At 45.2% G+C, this 21,561-nt stretch overlaps 3 protein-coding genes across 5 annotated transcripts; 2 read left to right on the forward strand and 1 right to left on the reverse strand.

Moving 5' to 3' along the window:
- The first annotated feature begins 278 nt into the window (after positions 1-278).
- On the forward strand, positions 279-5,414 carry LOC147180121 (uncharacterized). The gene is made up of 6 exons (XM_086070146.1): positions 279-457; positions 526-680; positions 2,453-2,666; positions 3,143-3,246; positions 3,497-3,634; positions 5,236-5,414. The coding sequence occupies exons 1-6, from the start codon at positions 350-352 to the stop codon at positions 5,321-5,323; spliced, it is 807 nt and encodes a 268-aa protein (XP_085926272.1). The 5' UTR covers positions 279-349; the 3' UTR covers positions 5,324-5,414.
- Positions 4,747-9,000, reverse strand: LOC147180122 (receptor activity-modifying protein 1-like). Of its 2 annotated transcripts, XM_086070148.1 has the most exons (4): positions 8,974-9,000; positions 8,722-8,856; positions 8,008-8,134; positions 4,747-6,079 (listed from the first exon to the last, which is right to left on the reverse strand). In XM_086070148.1, the coding sequence occupies exons 2-4, from the start codon at positions 8,753-8,755 to the stop codon at positions 5,824-5,826; spliced, it is 417 nt and encodes a 138-aa protein (XP_085926274.1). In that variant the 5' UTR covers positions 8,756-8,856; positions 8,974-9,000; the 3' UTR covers positions 4,747-5,823. The 2 variants fall into 2 exon arrangements, with proteins under 2 accessions (XP_085926274.1, XP_085926273.1); XM_086070147.1 differs by lacking the exon at positions 8,974-9,000 and having other exon boundaries at positions 8,722-8,956.
- Positions 9,001-9,147: 147 nt separating this feature from the next.
- LOC147180123 (putative methyltransferase DDB_G0268948) lies at positions 9,148-19,487 on the forward strand. Of its 2 annotated transcripts, XM_086069086.1 has the most exons (7): positions 9,148-9,215; positions 14,292-14,378; positions 14,632-14,792; positions 15,689-15,902; positions 18,109-18,212; positions 18,721-18,858; positions 19,308-19,487. In XM_086069086.1, exons 1-7 carry the CDS (start codon positions 9,192-9,194, stop codon positions 19,393-19,395), a joined length of 816 nt encoding a protein of 271 aa, XP_085925212.1. In that variant the 5' UTR covers positions 9,148-9,191; the 3' UTR covers positions 19,396-19,487. The 2 variants fall into 2 exon arrangements, with proteins under 2 accessions (XP_085925212.1, XP_085925211.1); XM_086069085.1 differs by lacking the exon at positions 9,148-9,215 and having other exon boundaries at positions 14,171-14,378.
- Positions 19,488-21,561: the final 2,074 nt, after the last annotated feature.

Below are 21,561 nucleotides of genomic sequence, written 5' to 3' on the forward strand. Positions count from 1 at the left end.
AAATCAACGTGAAGAATATGAATCAAAAGTATGTCATCCAAATACACTTTGAATCAAATCCTTTGCTTTATTTTCGCTCTGGTCTGTCAATGATGACCTCCGAGCAAACAAGGACGATAACCTTTCCCCACCCATTGACAAAAAAAAATGTTTGTCCTCGTGCAGGGAAAGCATCCGTGTTCCAACACTGCTCTCTATTGCTCTTCTACTGCAAATGCAGGGTCAAATAAATAATTAACTCAACTTGGGAGAGAGAAAAAAAAAAATGGTCTGACGTGTGCATGTGCTTGCAGCGAGTGAACTAACTGGAGGAGATCAGTCAGTGCTTGCCAACATCGAGCGGGAAAAGATGGCGTTTAGGTTGTATGAGGAGGACGAGCACGTTGCTGCCTACCTGCAGTATCGAGTCACCCCTCGTGAACTGATCAATACGATTATGGACTTCATGGGGTCAAAGGTATGTTGAAGTTTTGTAACCAATTGAATGCCTTTTTTTTATTTCAAGATGCAAATGCTACTTTTTAGACGCCAAACAAGTTCAACCTGGCAGTGGATGTTGGCTGCGGCAACGGAAAAGGAACCGTTCTGTTGGCCCCGTTCTTCGACCGGGTTGTCGGGACCGACATCAGCGCCAATCAGCTGGCTCAGGCCGAGAATCATTGCCAGAATGTCTCGTACAGGTGAGGTGGAAGCAAGTCGGTGGAACGCATTCATGCAAATGTTGGGAGCTGACGTTTGTGGTTGAGGGTCCCAAATGGAAGCGTCGGGGCAGGTTTGTATTCAAAGGTGAACTGCAATTGCAAAACAAACAAAACAATCACCCTCAGGAAGCACTTTTTTTTCTCTCGTATTTCCTGGTAGCGCTTCTTGTGAGAGTGAATAATATAAAAGAATTCAAAGTGTAAATGCATTTAAGTCCAGGTTAAAAACTGTGCTCACTTGTCTGCTTTTTACAATTATTTTTGCAAGCTTATTACTTATCTAATTATTTTTAGGGGTGTCAAAATTAGTGCGTACATTTTGAGTTAACTTAAAGTTCCTTTAACGCCACAATTAAAAAAAAAAAGTGCAATTTTTTATTTATTTTTTTTAATTTTTTTTAAAGTGCAATTAATGACCGATGAGACTCGGGTCAAGTTGTATTTTACCATTTTTTAAAATGTGCAGAATTTCACAAGTGTCTTCAAGTTAAAGATAAGATAGCTCTTAATATGAAAAGAGAAATGCACTGAGCTGTCACCAATGTCTTACAATTGCAATGGTGCCATCTCGTGGCAGAAAAATGACCTCAACACAAATCAATATCACACTCGCTTTTTACAGTACATCTTTTTAATGTTAACAAAAATATATATTTTTTTATTATGAAATTACGGGCGGCCCGGTGGCTGACTGGTTAGCACGTCCGCCTCCCAGTGCAGAGGACGTGAGATAGAGTCCGGGCTTCGGCCTTCCTGGGTGGAGTTTGCATGTTCTCCCCGTGCCTGCGTGGCTTTTCTCCGGGTACTCCGGTTTCCTCCCACATTCCAAAAACACGCGTGGCAGGTTCATTGAACACTCCAAATTGTCCAAAGGTGTGATTGTGAGTATGGTTGTTCGTCTGTGTGTGCCCTGCGATTGGCTGGCAAGCGGTTGAGGGTGTACTGCCCGAAGCCAGCTGGGATAGGCTCCAGCACCCCCGCGACCCTTGTGAGGACAAGCGGTTAAGAAAATGAATGGCTGGATTATGAAATTACTGTAGTTAGTTTCATATTTTTTCCACTTTTATGTTAACAAGAGTATGAAAACTTAAAAAACCAAAAAACATACATTTTATTGTACATTTAGAACAGATATCAAATTTGTGATTAATCGTGAGTTTATTGAAGTCATGCGATTAACTACGATGACTTATTTTAACACTCCTAATTCATTGACGTTGCTTTTAAATCTCTTTAACACTGTAACTGCTTTGAAAATGTTGTACTTTTAATGACATATTGAGTGTATGTCGTGTATGAAATGCGCCATAAATCAAAGGTTGTGTTTTGTATTTTTTTTACAACCAGGTCAGGCTTCCCCAATCCCTCGAGGGCCGGAGTCATGCAGGTTTTAGATGCTTCCGTACCCCAACACTCCTGAATGCTATAATCAGCTCATCAGAAGCCTGATAATCCTGATCGTTCGAATCAGGGGTGTTGGAGGACGGAACCATCTACAACCTGCAGGATTCCGGTCCTCGAGGACCAGGATTGGTGAAGTCGTATCTAAACATTTGAAAGATTTTTCATTTCTTCTTAACCCCCCTTTATAATACCCTCACACCCCTCACGATTTGGGATCATTGTTTTTGAGAAGAAAAAAATAATAATAATAATTATGACAGGATTTTACAGTCCAGTGTCCCTCCTGTCCCCTCTCATCTCCTCCTCCTCCTCCGCATTTGCTCTTTACGGCTGCCTCGGACATGCAGGCGGAGCCCTGCAGAAGAACTTCCGTTTGAGTCCGGTCAGGTGGACCTTGTGGCGGCCATGACGGCGGCCCACTGGTTCGACCGCCCGCGCTTCCTGAAGGAGGCCGAGCGAGTGCTGAAGCCGAGCGGCTGCCTGGCGCTGCTGAGCTACACGTTGGACATGGAGCTGGAGTGCGGCGACGCCACAGGTGCGCTCAACAGCGTCTGCGGAGAGGTGACTTGTCTCAATTGTCTCAATTGTCTCAATTGTCCACTGAACTTTAATACGTTGGATGCGGAAGCAAAAGTTCGTCCGTTGTTGTTTTATGCTTGTTTGAAGGAATTTGAAAAAACGTGTGCAGAGTGGAATCAAATACAGACTGGACAAAGTATAAAAGGCAGAATCTGAAGGTTGTAGTTATTCTCGTCGTGCATTTTAGCATAAGATGCTAACCGTTGCTAATAGTGGGGGTGTAAAAAGAATAAAACATTTAAGCATCAAGTGAGCATGTTTATGCTGAAGACACAACGCACAGCATGCGAGTCCACTTCACGGCGTCGAGAGCGCATCTCCACTTTGACGCCACGGCCGACCTATCGTGATTTCCGTACCAGCGCAACTTTCCACATTTTAAAGTTCGTTTGTGTGGTTCGCATACTACGGAAAGTGTGTGTTTGTATTTTGTGTGTTTAATAATTGTTTATGATTAGTTTTATGCAGCACTGCTCCCGTTCAAAAATCCTTGTCTGGGCTCCAGTTCTTCACAAATCTACCTTGACATGTTCGATTCCTGCACCTTTCCGGACAAAGAGTGGTGAGTGTGGGAAATGGGAAAACTTTGACTGGCTTAGCTGAGAAACTTGCCATTTGGTCAATTAGAAAGACGTTCACAACCGCTTGATAAAACATCGACACGTCTTCAAAAGATTGACTTGGTTGCTTGGTTACTAAATTTCGCACTTAATGGCTGGGCAGGGACACTAAAGACCCAGTTATTTGCATCCAAGCAAATAAAAAGTCCAATTTCCACAATATGGCCCATTTACATTTTTTTTTGTGTCCAGGAACGGCTGTCATAAAATTTACAGGACGGTGCCGATAAACAGTTACATCGGGATGGTGGAGACATTTACGAGCTACCAGAAACTGAAGAGCCAGAATGCCGCGGAGGCCGCGCGTCTTTCCGAGGACATCAGGAACAAGTGAGACATTAACGCGTAATCTTCAACTCGGCTGCCACTGAACATTGGACTCCAATTGTGTCCTGTGAATCGCTGCTTTGTTACACATGAAAAGTTTGCCGCTGTTGAAGGCTGAGATGAGATAGCGACCGTTCATTGCCATATAAAAGAGAAAAATGTAATACGGAGGAGGAATAATGGTCCCGGGTTATAAATAAGAATCCTTTGCTTCCTTGAAAGGCCGCTATGTGATGTCGTATCCTCACGTTGGTCCCCTGTGCTCCTCGTGGTGTGTGATTTTGGAATTTCGATTTGATACCAAGTAAATATAAGGCCAGCATCGCCAATACTGTTACTTTTTGAAAATTATGAAATATAATTGTTTTTTTAAATTAAGGTAGCTGTATCATCGAATTTCCGTTCCGTCTTCAATTCCGCTTATCCGGGGTCGGGTCGCAGGGGCAGCAGCTTTAGCAGGGAAGCCCAGACTTCCCTCTCCCCAGCCACTTCAGCCAGCTCCTCCGACGGGATCCCAAGGCGTTCCCAAGCCAGCCGTGAGACGTAGTCTCTCCAGCGTGTCCTGGGTCGTCCCCGGGGCCTCCTGCCGGTAGGACATGCCCGGAACACCTCCCCAGGGAGGCGCCCGGGAGGCATCCGAACCAGATGCCCCAGCCACCTCAACTGGTTCCTCTCAACGTGGAGGAGTAGCGGCTCGACGCTGAGTCCCTCCCGAATGACCGAGCTTCCCTGCGGAGGAAACTCATTTCGGCCGCTTGTATCCGGGATCCTGTTCTTTCGGTCACGAACCCGCAGCTCGTGACCGAAGGTGAGGGCAGGAACGTAGATCGACCGGTAAATCGAGAGCTTTGCCTTTCGGCTCAGCTCCTTCACCACAACGGACCGATACATCGAATTGCTTTATCACAATCCATTTTCAACCTTTAAGTGGTTTTGTGTTGTTTCTTTTTTAAACAAAGGACAAAATTAGGGGAAAGTTTATTGCCAAATAGAAAATACTTTATCAATGTTACCCCCCCCCCCCTCCCCCAGAAACATTCCAACAATAACATAATAACTTTTTTACATTCTTAAAGAAAATGCACAAAGTGATCATAGGAAAAGAAATGCTAATAAATATCATATACTGTTCAGAAAGTACAAATACAAAAAATAACAAACATCATCGCTTCTCTTTCAACCTAAATAAACAAGAGCGGGAGCACGTGTGCCTGTGGCTAATGTGACTTCCCTGTTTTTCATTTGACCAAACCGCAGCAGTGCTTAAAAGTGCCAAACTGAAACTAAACCACTAGATCGATATTATAGTGCCGGCATCGATTCAATATCGATACTGACTTGGTATCGATATTTGGATCGATCCGCCTACCACTCGTGCGCTCAGCCATTTTTTTTAATCATTTACTTAAGATTTATGATTTAACATTGCTTTTTGTTGTTGCCAGGTTTTATGGCTTGATTTTGAATTGCCCTTTTTGAAGTGACACTTTGATTTGCACAGATTGTACGATAGACACAAATACAAATAAAGTTGAGTTGCTAAAAATAAGCCAGGCGTTGAACGCCCCCCCTCAGTAATGAACTGAAGCCGTTTTCCATTTCAGACTGCTGGCTGCCATGCGGGTGTCCTCGCCAGAAACGGAGCTCACCATGGTGGTCAAATATTTCTACATGCTGGCTCGGAAACCTTGATCCTTCTGCCGGACACGAGTTCTCTTTATGCTCCTAAGAGTTGCACTTTCAATAAGCTTTGAATAAAACTAAAGCTAAAGTCAAAACTAAACTGTTGTTTTGCTTGGTGGACTTATTCGAAACTAAAGGATGTTAACATTCTTTCAATATTGCTTTGTCTTAGCATTCTATTTATTTATTTATTTATTTATTTATTTTTTTTTGTCTTAGCATTCTAAGCATCATGAGCATCTTTGCAAAATAGCACACATTTGATTTTGAGGTGAAATCTTATGTCCACCAAAGAGGACAGTTTGGTTCAGTTTGGTAAAGTCCCTTTTTTTTTTTTTTTTTTTTTTTTCAATTTTAATTATCTCGAGTTGTATTCCACTGGGGCTGCTCTGGTACCACATATCAGCTGACGCAGCTCTCACCCTATAAATATTTACAATTCCAAACTACTATGGCAAGCACAACTGCGCCACCTGCTGGAAAATAAGGGCTCTATTGTAAGTTTGTCTCTATAGAACACCCTCTGTGCGTTTACTCCTCCACACCACCAGGCCCGTCACGAGCAGAGTGACCAACATCGGCACTCCAATGAATGGAGCAAGAACGCCGGCCGGCGGGTCGCGGACGAGCCGGCCGCTCAGCCGGCAGTCATGGAAGTAGGTTCGGTGAACCGTCGCAAAGAAGCGGTCGACCGTCTGATGGGGCCAGAAGCAGTCCATCCTCAACGCTACCTGGTACGTGCAGTTAGTCAGACCCTCATAGATCCTGCATCCAATAGCACAGGGAAATGGAGGTCAAGGGTCAGTTGTGGTGAAAAGCAGAGATGATGTTGATCCATATCAAGGACTTGATTGCACGACATTAGCCCCCCCCCCACACAAGCTTTTTGTCTTTGAAGAGCCCTTCATGGCAGCCTACTTCTTTCCCGGGGAACCTGCAGGTGGTCTAGAAACACACCTTGGCAAAAGACAGCGTGAACCGGAAATGTCACTCTGTTGATGACCTTGCGAGTGACGCCAGAGACGCATCTGGTCTTAACACTGCTAAATTTAGCTGCGAGAAGTTGGGGGCAGAAGAAAGCAAAATGCATACCAGTGGTCTCAGTGCGCCGTAGCATTATTTTCCACACTGTCAGAATTAGAATGTACCTCAAAGTGAAATATTCCACACGTAATTAACCTTGTATATTTGATTATTAAGTTTTCGAAACCGTTTCCAAATTGCAAAAAGTCCAAACGAGAACCTTAGAAGATACTACCCCATGCCACTGTACCTTAAGTACAACATTGTGGACAGAAAAAGGTGTTTGCTCCATCGATTTTTGCCATGGAGGTATTTTGTATGACTGTAAATAAAAATCAAATAATTATCAATTCTTATATCGTAAATTTTGTTGAATTTGAAATCAGCAGTAATGGAAAATCATTCCGTTCCGTTCCGTTCCGTCTTCAATTCCGCTTATCCGGGGTCGGGTCGCGGGGGCAGCAGCTTTAGCAGGGAAGCCCAGACTTCCCTCTCCCCAGCCACTTCAGCCAGCTCCTCCGACGGGATCCCAAGGCGTTCCCAAGCCAGCCGTGAGACGTAGTCTCTCCAGCGTGTCCTGGGTCGTCCCCGGGGCCTCCTGCCGGTAGGACATGCCCGGAACACCTCCCCAGGGAGGCGCCCAGGAGGCATCCGAACCAGATGCCCCAGCCACCTCAACTGGTTCCTCTCAACATGGAGGAGTAGCGGCTCGACGCTGAGTCCCTCCCGGATGACCGAGCTTCTCACCCTATCTCGAAGGGAGAGTCCGGCTACCCTGCGGAGGAAACTCATTTCGGCCGCTTGTATCCGGGATCTCGTTCTTTCGGTCACGACCCACAGCTCGTGACCATAGGTGAGGACAGGAACGTAAAATGGAAAATGGAAAATCATGACAACCAATTATTGAAGTTGGCCTATACAACTCCCAAATTAAAAGCAAATCCATTTAGCAAGAGACGTGAAGTAATGGGCCACATCCGACCTGCATTGCTGTACAGCACGGTTCCCCAACTGGCGGAAGCTGGAGCGCGAGACCCTTTCATCCGGAATATCCCAAAATATGTACTGGGCAGGGAAATATATTCAGTTTTAGAGGAGAGCTGCACTCGGAGGATGTGCGCTCCCAGATGGATAGCGCCGTCCAAAGTGCCCGGCGTATTTTGCGAGCTGCGGCTGAATCGATCAACGATTCCCATTTTCTGGCGTATGTACGATTCTGTCATGAGGAGACGAAAACATTTATGGAGGACGTTTTGGCTTTGAAAACACGTGCGAGAGGAGAGGACATATATTTGTCCATTAAGGAAATGCTTGAAATAATGTGAAAATTCAATTGTTGCGTTCAGAACTAGTGATGGGGATCCTTCCTTGAAAGATTTTCACAATTGAATATTTGCCCAAAAATAAATTGATGAAAGGTATATTTGAACAATAGACTAAAAATAATGGGAATTATTTAAGAAATGGAAGTTTTTGGCAATTAATTAACATGTTTACAATTGAATAAAAGAGCAGAAAATGACATTATTGTGGTTGGGTGTTTTTAAATGTGCGGTCAATTTGCCAATTGAGTTGAGGACCGGCGCCGCATAGCGCACGACAAGACCTTCCGAAGCGCCACCTCACTCGCGTGTCGAGACAAGTGAGTGCGTCTTGTAAGTTGAACTCACCGTGCGGTGTCCGGCCAGCTGCACCACAAACGTTTGTCGACGGCCATCATGTCCGACTCGAACGTAGCCAGGCAGAAGTCATCGAGGACTCTCTCGTAGAGTTCTCTGTTGCAGCCGGACACGCATGCTGCAGAGCGGGAGGTCAATTTGACATTTTTCATATGTGATGCTGGGTAATGGCTGCTGTATAAAAAGTGGTTTTTCCTGCTTTACTTTTTCTTATCTGTCATCATCATGCCCACACAAGCCGTGTCCACAAAAGATTGTGTACTTGTGATGTTTGCTAAGCAGGGAGATTTAAATAAGTCTCCAAACAAGAGGTTTATTAAATGGAAGACACTTTTGTCAAAAACGACAACAAAAATAAAAACGTTTCCATCCGTTTTTTGCTATTTCAGTGGTGCCTGGTGTGATTATGTCGAGTCCAATTTCAGAAAAGTTGGCATATGTTGATCTCTAAATTCAACTTGACTTCCTTGAAGCACCACATGTAACTGCTTCTCTCAAGTCAAAGTTGAAACCGCAAGAATTGCTTGAGTGGTCATCTCAAAGAATATGTTTTATTGACATTACCCCCCCCCCCCACCACCCCCCCTGAACGTTATGCATAAAATATTCCAAACATTCAAAAGAAAACAAACATAAGTGGTCAAATGGAATATATGAGCACATTGAAATGCTTGCAAATCCTCTTTTTTCTCGACAAGCACTCACCAGTGATGAACAACACAACACAAGCTGCCTTCATGATGAATCCAGTATAAACAACTCCGATGTGTGCCGCCGTTTACTGGCCTGAGATCAGCTGCACGTTTATCCTCGCCCTTTTCTTCTTTACCGTCTAATACGCTGTGAAGAAAAAAAACAAAAACACGGATTAACCAAAGCTCAAGACGATCACATTGCGTCTCGCATGCTGTGTGCTCAACAAGGGACGGCGACCGAAAGCAAAAAAAGTGCCCTGACCTTCCGCAGTGGGAACCCACCCCCAATCATAGCAACCCTGACTGTCATCTGATTCTTTGTCCAGCTGCCTTCCCCGTCCGTCCGTCCGTCCGTCACAGGGGACACAACAACAGTCCCAAACCAAAATTAGTCGACTGTTATGACGGTCATTGCCAACTAAGACGGGAAGTCGCCGACAGTCACTTTGCATACAACTTCGATGGCACTCCACAACAAACATGTTGGTCGGACTGGAACTTAAGGTGAATGCGATTGTTTATGATGTCGTCTCAATCCGATGGATCTGTGGGTCGCTGACCTTGGATATAAGAAAAAAATATATAAAATATATGCTATGTAATTTTAAGATACATTTATCTAACAGATCCGCACGCTATCATACACATAAAATCGAGTCGAACCAACTGAATAAAAAAAAATAAGCTGTTATTAATAAATCAATCAATCAATAAATAAAACACCACAAGACCCCTTCCCTCACTGGAAGTTGAAAACGGGGAGGATCTTGGCTGGGATGCTTCTGCTGGCGTGTCCTCAACTATCCAGCGCAACTGGACTGAACTGAACAATGAGGGACAAAATCAACTTTCGATTAACAAACACTACTGGGATGATGAACTGATGGAAACTTTTTTTTATTGGGACTGAACGACAGTGACGTATTACAGTGTTTTGGATCTCCTAACAATGAATGAATCAACCTCTTGATAATTAATGAATCAACATCTTTTTTTTTTTTTTTCTGGAGAGCTCAGTTCATTCAGTAATTTTACCGATTTGACATGTCATCATCATTGCTCTCTTTTTTATATATTTTTTATTTTTTTACATTTTTTTTATAAATTTTTATTTTGTATGTGTGTGCGTGCGTGTGAGTGTGTATGCATTAGTTCACCTAAAACCTATTAAAAAATCCCATACCGTTCACCTAAACCGAACACTTCAGAATCCAGCCAGAGTCGTGAGGCCGTCAGGAGACCCGAGGAAGGACCAAAGAAAGGAAAGTGAAATCCAGCACCGACCAGACACCACCCACCACCCACCGGGCCACCAACTCGAGTCCTTCACCAACCCCAGAAACATCGAAATTCCAACAAATCAGGGAGACCTCAAGAGACCAAATGAATCAACATCTTGATAACTGCGTCTTAAGTGTATTCTGGGGACGGGAATTAAACTTCGGCTTCATCCCGTCAGCCCCTTTTCTTTTCAGGTGTAACTAATATATGTTGTAAATTGTTAAGTTGAAACTGTTCCAATGATTTTGCACTCATTGCACCGTCGATCGGTGAACGACGACGCTCGCTGTAAACACTGCGGCGGCTCCTTCTTGCCCGATGAGGGACGCACTGACTGCCGTCTTGACGACCGCTGCTGCGGCGGTCCACACTCCGGTGAACGCAACTGATGTTGCGCCTCACCAGGGCGCGGCGGTCATCGTCAGCGGGGGTCGAGCGAAATGCAGGTGTGCTTCTCCTGCTGCCCCTGACCATCAGAGGAGTAAGAGTCGGGCCGACTCCCAGATTGCCTTGCAGTTGAGCCGTTTGTGTGATGGCAATACGGGCGCAGTTGGGGGATCGAAACCCTTCTGTTTCTCAGGCCTCTGCAGTGGCGTTGCCCTATGCATTGGTGGACATGCCGGATGCAACACTCCAATTGCCCCCCCAAGCAGACCACGTCTCCGTCCAGGATTCTGTGGCAAGTATGGACTCTGTTTCTGCTGCCCCGTCTTCTCCTTCTGAACGTTTTGCAGCTGGAGCGGAATTGGTGCGCACTGTTATGCTTAAGGCGGCACGGTGGCTGACTGGTTAGCACGTCCGCCTCCCAGTGCAAAGGGTTGTGAGATCAAGTCCGGGCTTCGGCCTTCCTGGGTGGAGTTTGCATGTTCTCCCCGTGCTTGCGTGGCTTTTCTCCGGGTACTCCGGTTTCCTCCCACATTCCAAAAACATGCATGGCAGGTGAATTGGACACTCCAAATTGTCCATAGGTGCGATTGTGAGTATGGTTGTTCGTCTCTGTGTGCCCTGCGATTGGCTGGCAACCAGTTCAGGGTGTACCCCGCCTACTGCCCGAAGCCAGCTGGGATAGGCTCCAGCAACCCCCGCGACCCTTGTGAGGACAAGCGGTACAGAAAATGGATGGATGGATGGATGTTATGCTTAGCGCGTTCTAACGTTCAAAGTTGGACACGTCTCGCTTTTCTCAGCATTTGGGCTGTCACTCTCTCCCAGAGTATTCACACGTGTAGTGAAGGCGGCACTTGCACCCCCTGCAGTCGAGGTGCTGTCTCACTTGGACGACTGGCTGATGTGCGCACCGTCCAGGGGTCAGGCAAACCCGAGACACGTCTACGCCTCTACAGCATGTGTCACGACTTGGGCTCAAGGTCAACCTGGAGAAGTCCTCTCTTGTTCCCACTCAGCAAACTCTGTTCATCGGGATGTCGTTGGACACCACCAACTGCTCGACCGTCCCCACAGACAATCAACGATGTGCTACGCCTCGTCTCTTTCTTCCTTGCCAATGGGATGCTGCCTTACGTCCTTTTTCTGCGTCTGCTGGGCAAGTTAACGTCCCTGACGGAACTTGCGCCACTGGGCCTGCTGTCGCTGCGACCATTGCAACGGTGGCTGCTCCGCTTTCCGGCTCAACCCGCTGCTGGACCGTCTGAAGCGTCTCCGAGTGTCCAGTCGGTTCATGGGTGCTCTTCTTGCACCTCGGGATCCCTGGTCTGTTCTATCAGCGGGAGTCCCGTTGAGGTTGGTACCCGATGCCAGCCTGAGTGGATGGGGTGCAGTTTGGCAACACAGGACGGCTCAAGGAATGTGGTCTGCAGGGGACATCAATGTGCTGGAACTACGAGCTGTGCCCCTCATTCATTTAAATTCAGCCCCTGATTGTACACTTTAGGCGAAACTGCCAACATCTTCAAAATGAACATGCGCACAATGAAATGCATGCTGGAATCATCTTCAGGATGCTGAAATACACAAAATACAGCACAATTTTGGAGTCTACAACGTTTAGTTTGGATGTGAGAGCCAAGATTCACTTTTTATTGCTTTAAATGCGTTTTCAGCCTCTGATTGTGCACTTCAGGTGTGGCAGGGCGCCATGTCCTGGTACGATCGTCTTGCCAGCCTGCGGGCCATGCTTCTCCCGGGCATTGGCAACCAGTCGGTGGATTCCCTCTCCTGCCGTCGTCCGCCTCAGGGGGATTGGCGTCCCCACTCAGAGGTGGTGGGCGCCATTTGGAGCCGCTTCGGAAAAGTGACAGTAGGTCTTGGTTCCCTCTCCTCCGCAGTCTCTGCTCCTCTTAACCGTGGATCTTGCCCACTCGGTTGGATCTACTGTCCCAACAGCGAGGTCATCTGTGTGTCTGGCCGCTAAGGGTCGAGACCCATTGCTGACTGAATGCTCGTCTTTTGTTCAGCATACGATCATTAATGCCAGGGCATTCGCTGTATGCTAACGGGTGGAAGCTGTTCACGGAGTGGTGCGCAAGTTGCAGGAGGGATCCCGTGACGTGCCCTATTCCCACTGTTCTAGAATTGCTCCAATCTGTATACGATAAGGCGCGTTCCCCTTCTACGATCAAGTTCTACGCGGCGGCCATTTTGGCCTGCCATATTGTAGTGGATGGCCAGTCTGTGGGTTGCCATAGCCAAGTGACCTCCTTCCTCAGGGGTGCCCTTCGCCTTTATTCTAGGAATCCGCCTCGAGTCCCCGCCTGGGACCTTCGTCTGGTGCTCGACGCATTATGTAGGTCCCCTTTCGAGCCGTTAACCGAAGGGGAACTTCGCTGGCTGTCTGGCAATACGGCGTTTCTATTTGCGATAGCATCCGCTAAGCGGGTAGAGGAGCTCCATGCCCTATCTGTTAACCCCAAATGCTTTCGTTGGCATCCCGACGGGGCAGGTGGGTCGTGGGGGGTGCGGGGGTTGTGGGCCGGTGGGGTGCCTGGCGGGCCTGCAGTGCCCCGTCCTGCTGCGTTGGGTCGGGGGCGCGGGCCGTGTTGGGGTGGGGGGCGCTCCAGCTCCTGGGTTTGCTCTCCGGCCGGTGGCCCTGGCGGGGCCCGGGGGTCGTCCTTTGGCGCTGCCGCGGCCTGGGGGGCCCTGAGGTGTTGCGCTTGCTCGGTCCTGGCAGGGGTCGACAGCTCCCCTCTTTGGTGGAGATTTTCATGCATGCCAGATCCACCACACCAGCATCAGACACATTCTGCTTCCTCCTCAGGTCATTGAATCGGTGGAGGCTGGCTGGTGTCTGCGGATCTCACGCGGCTTCGTCTGTCCTTCCTTCCTTTCCTCGGTCTCTCCTTCGGTCTCTTGAGGTCTCCCTGATTTTTTTGGATTTGTTGGAATTTAGATGTTTCTGGGGTTGGGGAAGAATTCTGGTGGGTGGCCCGGTGGGTGGTGTCTGGTCGGTGCTGGATTTCACCTTCCTTGGTTTTCTTTGGTCCTTCCTCGGGTCTCCTGACGGCGGTGTTCGGTTTAGGTGAACGGTATGGGATTTTTTCTAATAGGTTTTTGGTGAGCTAACAAATACACGCACGCACGCACGCACGCACGCACGCACGCACATACACATACTCACCCACATACAAAAAATAAATAAAATAAAAAATACAATAAAAAAAAGAGCAATGATGGTGACATTACCGAATGAACAATACTGAGCTCTTTAGAAAAAAATAAAAAATAAATACAAAATAAGAAAGTGATGGGCTTGGCTTACTTTGTGACAACACAGTGAGGTTGTTTGCACACAATTTTGCATGCACTGTAACAATGTGTACATATACAGTTGCAGTTGCAGTTGAAAGTTCACACACTGTGAGCCCAGTTGTAAATGTTCTAAATCTAAACGCAATGAATCATCACCAAAATTCACATGCAAGTCTTGACTCGCATCAACTTCAACATCAAGCACAACTGTATTTCTTTGTCTTTTTTGTGCTTATTGTTGTACCCATACTGTGTTTGTGTATTGTTTTAAAAAAAAACGGATTGAAATAACACTACAAAGGTTTCTTTTTTCATTTGTGCAGTATTATCAATCTATGTTAGCTGCTTGTGAAAATGTTGTGTGCCTGCTGCACTTGCTCACACCCTGCGCATCCCTCGGGGCTATTCCCCGCCCATCCATAAGTGATGCTCCTTCTTGACAAAACTCCGCGCTACTAATATTTGAAGAATTGACTGACGTGTCGAGTTGGAACAGTCGGCTCGTCGAGGTCGGTCTGGTGCATTTCTGCCGGGAAGTTCCATCCATTTTCATAAGCGCTTATTATGGCTTTTAAATGTTTCCGTCTTTTTGAGGAGAAAAGCCATGTTGCTGCCTACCTGAAGTATCGAGTGACTCCACACGAACTGATCAACAAGATTATGGACTTTATGAGATCAAAGGTATATGCGCATGTGACGTGTTGGCAATTTGTGAATTTTTGCATAGTTTCCTGAACGACGGGTTAAACCCCGCCCTTAATTCGTCGAATAGGAATCGACGCATCCTCACCCGTCGCTGAATATCCCCCAATTTTTTCTCTCACTGTGTCCCTGTATGTAAACCTATTCAAACTCTAATTTGTGTGTTTTTCAGCTCGATTTGTTTTAAAGGTGTAAATAAATGTCATCGTAAATGTGGTGAATTCCCTTTTAGACGCAAAACAAGTTCAACCTTGCAGTGGATGTTGGCTGTGGGAACGGAAGGGGAACCAAACTCTTGGCACCGTTCTTCCACCAGGTTGTTGGGACAGACGTTAGTGCCGCTCAGCTGGACCTGGCTCGCGCCAATAATATTTGCCAGGGTGTCTCATACAGGTGAGATGAAATGAGAGCATGGCCAGGTAGATTGCATTATGCAAATGTTGCTCACTGAAATTTGTTGTTTGTAATGCACTCTTTTCCGGCGTAAAAAAAAAATATATATATATATTTTTTTGTATATAGGTTAGTATTGATGAATTCATTTATTTTTACTTAAAGGAGACACAAAGTCCAAATTAAAGATGTTCCTTGAGGCACCTTTTCATATACGTGTCTGAAACAGGTGCATCTTCATATTTGTGCCCGCCCGGGGCAGGTCAAGTTTAGCGTTTAGGAATTTGGTAGACAAGCTGCTTTGCGCTCCACTTGCGCCGGGGTGTGGAAATAGAGCCCGCGGTGTCCCAATAACATGTCATTAAGACATTTTTGTCAAAATATTCTGTGTTCTGTAAGAATTCCTTTTAGCATCTTCAGTATTCCTTCGAAGGTGTTGTCCTGTCTCTTCGTCCCCAAGTCAGCGAGTTAAGCAGCATGCATTTTCGGAAAACGGGCAGCTCACAAAAAAATGTATTTAAAAATTCTAAACCAAATGTGAACAGACAGATTAGCCAAGGTCATTCGTAGATAAAGCAAAAAAAAAAAAAAAAAAAACGTTAAAATGTGTGTGTAAAAGATGTAAATAAATAAATAAATAAATGATAGCTATTCTCATTTAAAATGTGATAAACAGACTATTTAATTATAATTAATGAAAGGGTTATTTAATCGGGCAAATGCATACAAATATGGGGGAACAAAGACTTTATGAACCAACGTTTGGAGTAATATATATATATATATATATATATATATATTCCAGGGTATGAATATTGTATGTGGTCCGTACTTTTCTAAGGTCTCTCCTCCTCCTCCTCCTCACGCTCCTCTTTACGGCCGCCTCCCACATGCAGGCAGAGTCCTGCAGAAGAACTGCCGTTTGAGTCCGGCCATGTGGACCTTGTAACATCCACGACGGCGGCCCACTGGTTCGACCGCCCGCGGTTCCTGAAGGAGGTTGAGCGGGTACTGAAGCCCAATGGCTGCTTGGCTGTGATGGGCAACGTGACGGACCGGGAGCTGGAGTACGGCCACGCCACAAGTGCACTTAACAAGATCTGTAAAGAGGTGATTTTCAATGATCTTCATTTCTGGGTTTTGGTACATTCCTTTTGAATTTCACATTTGCGTTCTCATTTGTGAGTGCAAATTCCAATTTTCACTCTCTCGGTCGGACATTAGGGAAGCTCAACAGCAAAGATTTTCAAAATAGCAGTGAGTGTGGAAAAATGTAATAAAATGTAGTAAGAAATTTGTACATTTTAAATTATACTCTGTCACTGATCCAAAGTCAGCTGAAACAAGCTTTATTCGCAACTCTGATGGCAAAAATGTTGCAAAATAGTTTGACCCAGAGGCGATTCTAGGATCAGAGGTTTAGAGGCGCTATTGTGATATACGGTACCTTGTTGTGGTTTGGGATTATTTTCCGCTCCCAAAATTGCATGGGAAGTCAGAGAGTAAACCGAATCAAATAAAAGTTATGCAAAGGAGAAAAGGACTTCAGATATAAACATATCCCAAATCAAATAAGGTACTCTTTTTGATACAACAGCTCCTTAACATACTCATTGACGGTACGCAAGTTTCTGGAGTAAAGCAGCTCCCCACAGTTTACAGCGAGAATGAACAAAAATGGACCTTGGACTTATTTTTGAAATGTTATTTTAAATGAAACACACAACATATAAAATATGTTGACATTACCTTAAAACAGAATGATTGTTTTTTGACTATGTTTGTCTGTACTATGTTATAAAAAAAAAAGAAACATCCATTACATACACATCAAAAAAAAAGAAATGTGCTTGAATCTACAAAATAATAATAATGCATGTACAAGTCTGTGAATGGGTGAAGTGCAGACACAAAAAAACATATGAACAAACCAAATTGACTTTAGCACTGTTTGTGTCTGCCTTTTTACATTTTGTCTTCAATACAAATACTTCAAAATGGAGCTCAAAACAATCTTATGTCCATGACCTACTCCATGAGGCTACACCACGCACGCACCAATAGCAATAGCTAACCAATAGCTAGCCAATAGCAGCACAATAGAGACATTAATATTAACACTTGTTACCCTCATTAGCACGTAGCAACGTGATTGAAGAGCAAAAAAAGCAGACTAGGAATGAAAATCATGTGTTGGTGTTGAGTGGCAGAAGGTAAGAAACTTTTCACATATTCTCGTAAAAGGAAGGAACACTTCCACTCAACGGGAGACACAAACCCTGAGACCGGACTGAGGAGGACAACGCGCTCGGCTTGATTTGCTAATAGTGAGGCGTAAAACAAAACATTCAACCTGATCCTTGACATCGAGTGGATCATGCTTATGATGAAGCCGCAACTGATTTGAATTGATGAGTTATTAACATTGTTTTGTTAGTTTCAATTTATATTTTAGCCGTTTTGGATTTAGTTATAGCAGTATGGCTCAATGAATAGAATTGTATTCTTATCTGTGTTACTTTCATGAGAAAGGGCAACGGGTTTGTACATTTGCTATCTTTAATGGGAGGGCCGGTCTCTGCCGGTCGGAAGGGAGTCACAGGCTTATTATTATTGTTTTTCTCTAATCTGATTTATACCCATGGGAACAGATTCTCTTGTATTCACTGAGTTGTAACCAAGTGTGCTGTGGGCTGATGGGCGGAGACATTTCGTATTCGCCCACTTTTTAATAAATAAGGATGTGACGGAGAGCCGGACACACAACCTGATAGAACACGGCTTCAGTGTCGTCAGCTTTTGTCACCAGAAGCTTCTGATAATTATTTACCTTTGCAAAGGGACTTCTTCACCAGAATCTCACCATTCAGTTAATTGAACACGCAAAGAGTACAATACTTAATATTGTCTACTCTAACAGAATCCACTTCTTTCCAAGAACCCTCGCGAGCATCTGGACCGCGGGCTCCAATGCCATTCCTGATTTTCGAAACTCTAGCGCACGAATAATTTCAATGAGAGGAAAAGGAGCCACTTTGCGCGGGTCTGCAACATCCCCAACACGGCCCACCTCCCGGCAGCCGTGCCAAGTATCACGCACGATTGATGCCAGTCAGGACAACGGAGCTTCAATGTCACATTTTTCTTCTCTTGCAATCGACTTTTTTACGCAAATGACTTTGCTGTTTCCTCACATCACAAATATCACGCTCACTATTTGTTTGTGTGCTTTATCCTGATGATTTATGATGCACGTCTGCTTTCACCAGCATGTTTTTTTTTTTTGTTTTTTTTTTGTCTTTAATCATATGAATAGTTGAATGCAGCTCTGCTCCCTTTCCAAAACCATTGCCTGCAATCCTGCCCCTCACAAATCTACTTCGACATGTTTGACGCATGCCCCTTTCCGGACAAACAGTGGTAAGTGTCCTATCTTTTTGATTCCATGCAATTTTCCCCGTTTGCAATTTGTCTTAACAACATGTTTCATTTACGTGCCTGAAGGATGAACTGGAACACGTTCCATACCATTGCAATCTGAGCACATTTGAAATGCCTTAATAACATGTTTCGTCAACATACCTCAAAAATAGAGTCATAGCTGTCAAAGTTCCGAGTGCCCCTAAAATAAACCTGTTTTCAAAAGTATGTCACAGGTTCCAGTTCGAGCTTAAAAAATGTTAACACTTTGACCTGCTTAGCTTCAAAGAAATGGGCAGAGAAAGGAGGCGTGTAGGAACGCGCCTTAGTAAATTAGAAAGAAATCCAGAACAACATGATTACAGACACCCTTTCAATAGTTGACAAAAAAGATTGACTTGGTTTCTTAGTTGTTATGTTTTACACTTAACGGCTGAGCAGCTATTTGCACGCAAGCAAACGTCACATTGACACAATATGGCCCGTTGACATTTTTTTGTGTGTCCAGGAACGGCTGTCATAAGATTTATAGGACGGTGACGGTAAACCGTTTCATCGGGATGGTAGAAACATTTACCGGCTACCAGAATCTGAAGCACCAGGATGCCGCGGAGGCCCAGCGTCTTTCTGAGGACATCAGGAACAAGTGAGACATTGACACGTAAAAAAAACGGCCTCAGTTAGGAAGTCACTGAACATTGAACTTCGTACCGCGCCTCCGATTAATGTGTCAGTGCTTGCGTCCTGTAAATCGCATGAAAAGTTTGCCGCTGCTTCGATGAGATTACGACCATTCATTGCCATGCAAAAGAGAAAAACATATGGAGGAGGAATAAAGAATAATAAGGGTCATTAAATAAGGGCCCTTGAAAGGCCACTATGTACGTTCAATTACAAATATTATTATCATTATTATTATAAAAGCTTTTCATGAATTATTTGTGGCAATATATTCACAACTTTAATTTCACAGCAGTCATTTTGACAAAGGGAAATTGGGGAACGCTGAAAATAAAAGACAGGCACCGAACCTGCATGAAATACTGGCTTGCTTCTCAATTAACCGTAACGAACGGAAGCGGTTTTCCATTTCAGACTGCTGGCTGCCATGCGGGTTTCCTCGCCAGAAACGGAGCTCACCTTGGTGGTCAAATATTTCTACATGCTGGCTCGGAAACCTTGATCCTTCTGCCGGACACGAATGTGAATAGCGCAAAAACAAGGGTCTCTTCTGTGGCTGGACTCGTGAGAGTTGCAAAATGACAAAAGCTAGCTTGCGCAACTTTGAATAAAAGTCAAGCGAAACCAAAAACGAAACTCGTAGTTTGTATTGTGTTTTGTTGGTGTACTTCATGCAAACTAATCCTTTCCATCTTGCACTTAATTCTTTTGCAGTGATTATTAAGAGCACCTTTTCAAAGAGGACTTTTTCCACAAGTAAACAACAACAACATTTTTTTGTGTTTTGGTTGCTCTATTTTTGTTGCTATTTTTTTGTCATTTGTAACAATCACTCACTGGTCTGCTTTCGACATTTGAGTACGCACGATTCCTATCCTGCTATTTTCATGCCCAGTTTTTGCTTGACTAGCGTGTGATAGAATGAGGCATTTCTCTTAGTTGTGGGATGGAATGCGGCCGACTCCCGGCGAATTGAATCAGCTCCCCTCATTGTCCTTCAATCAGGCCGGTCGAAGTGCACACAGTCTTTGACAATGCAGAAGCAGACATGTACTCGCTCGGGTCCAAAGTGCGTTTATACAAGCCAACTGCAAGATCTCCCCTTGCGGATGACGCCGCGCATGTGACGTGGGAAATTGGAGACCACAATGCAATGCAATGATGTCCACCACACGTCCGTAGAGTACCAAATCAGTCTGCCGTCATGCACCTCCATCAAATCCACCAAAAATCAGCTTACACCACCAGCGCCACCACTTTGACATGCTTTTTACGAGTCTAAAAGGCAGTCTACCTTTTGTTTCCAAATTGCGAGATGCACCAGAGACTCGGCAGCCGCAGTCTACGAAAATGACATTTAAAACCATGCATCCAAAGGATGAGAGTTTGCCTCAGTTGGCTACGGAAGTTCCCATTGTCTGGAATTGATTTCCATTGGTGCAGTAGTAAATGACAGAGAGCGGACAGAGAGCACTCAAGAATGCAGATAATGGAATTGGAAGAATACAAAAAAAAACTTCTTTTTTTTTTACTGTTGAGCTTCTATGATGTCAAACCATTTACAGTATGTAGCTGATATCGGCGATCGTCATAACACGGTGAGAGACTGATACGGATTTACAATTTCAAACGACACGAGCTGTGGCGAGCTCATCCGTACCGCCTGCTGGAAAAATGAGGGATCCATATAAAAGGAATTCTGTCTCTAGTGAACGCGCTCTGTGCGTTTAATCCTCCACACCACCAGGCCCGTCACGAGCAGAGTGACCAATATCGGCACTCCAATGAATGGAGCAAGAACGCCGGCCGGCGGGTCGCGGATGAGCCGGCCGCTCAGCTGGCGGTCGTGGAAGTAGTTTCGGGGAGGTCAAGGGTCAGTTGGGGCGAAAAGCAAAGATGATTTTGATCCATATCAAGGACTTGATTGCACTACTTTAGGTCTTGCAGTGAAAATGTGTCTATTACTTGCTTTTCCTTGCTTGTGCCTGTAGGGGGAGACAAAACGAGTCAGGCAACAATTACCCGAGGCAGGGGTGGGCAATCCTGGTCCTTGAGGGCCAGAGTCCTGCAGGTTTTAGATCAGGGGTCTCCAAGTTCAGTCCCCGAGAGCCCCTGTTTTCCATATTCCCCTCCTACGACACACCTGAATCAAATAACCAGGAAGGCTTGGCTAATTATTATTTATCATTATTATTATTATTTGATTCAGGTGTGTTGGAGGAGGGAGCCATGGAAAACAGGCTGCATTAGGGCTCTCGAGAACCGGACTAGGAGACCCGTTTTAGATATGTCCTTCCTCCAACACACCTAATTGTCATGATCAGGATCGTCATCATGGTTCTGAAGTGCTTGCTATGAGCTGACTATATAAATCAGGTGCGTTGGAGAAGGAGAAACATCTACTGGATGCAGGACTCTGGCCCTTGAGGATCGCCCACCTCTGAGAGAGGGCTGATATGAATCCATATCGGCGACCAATCGCGGCTCAGCTTCAGAAAACAGGTGAGCCGCGATTGGTCGTTATCCGAGCCCTGAGCAACTGCGATGTCATTTTCAGTCGGCGGCAAGTGGCAAAATGGCTGCCCCCTGAGATGGATAGTAAGGTGGGTTCCACAAACACATCATTAATAAAGAGAACATATTGTATGAATGGGCCACGCGAAAACCT

Source organism: Leptonotus elevatus, chromosome 2, assembly GCF_054856555.1.
Source record: "Leptonotus elevatus isolate MCC_2025b chromosome 2, RoL_Lele_1.0, whole genome shotgun sequence".
In the NCBI taxonomy this organism is placed as follows: Eukaryota; Metazoa; Chordata; class Actinopteri; order Syngnathiformes; family Syngnathidae; genus Leptonotus; species Leptonotus elevatus.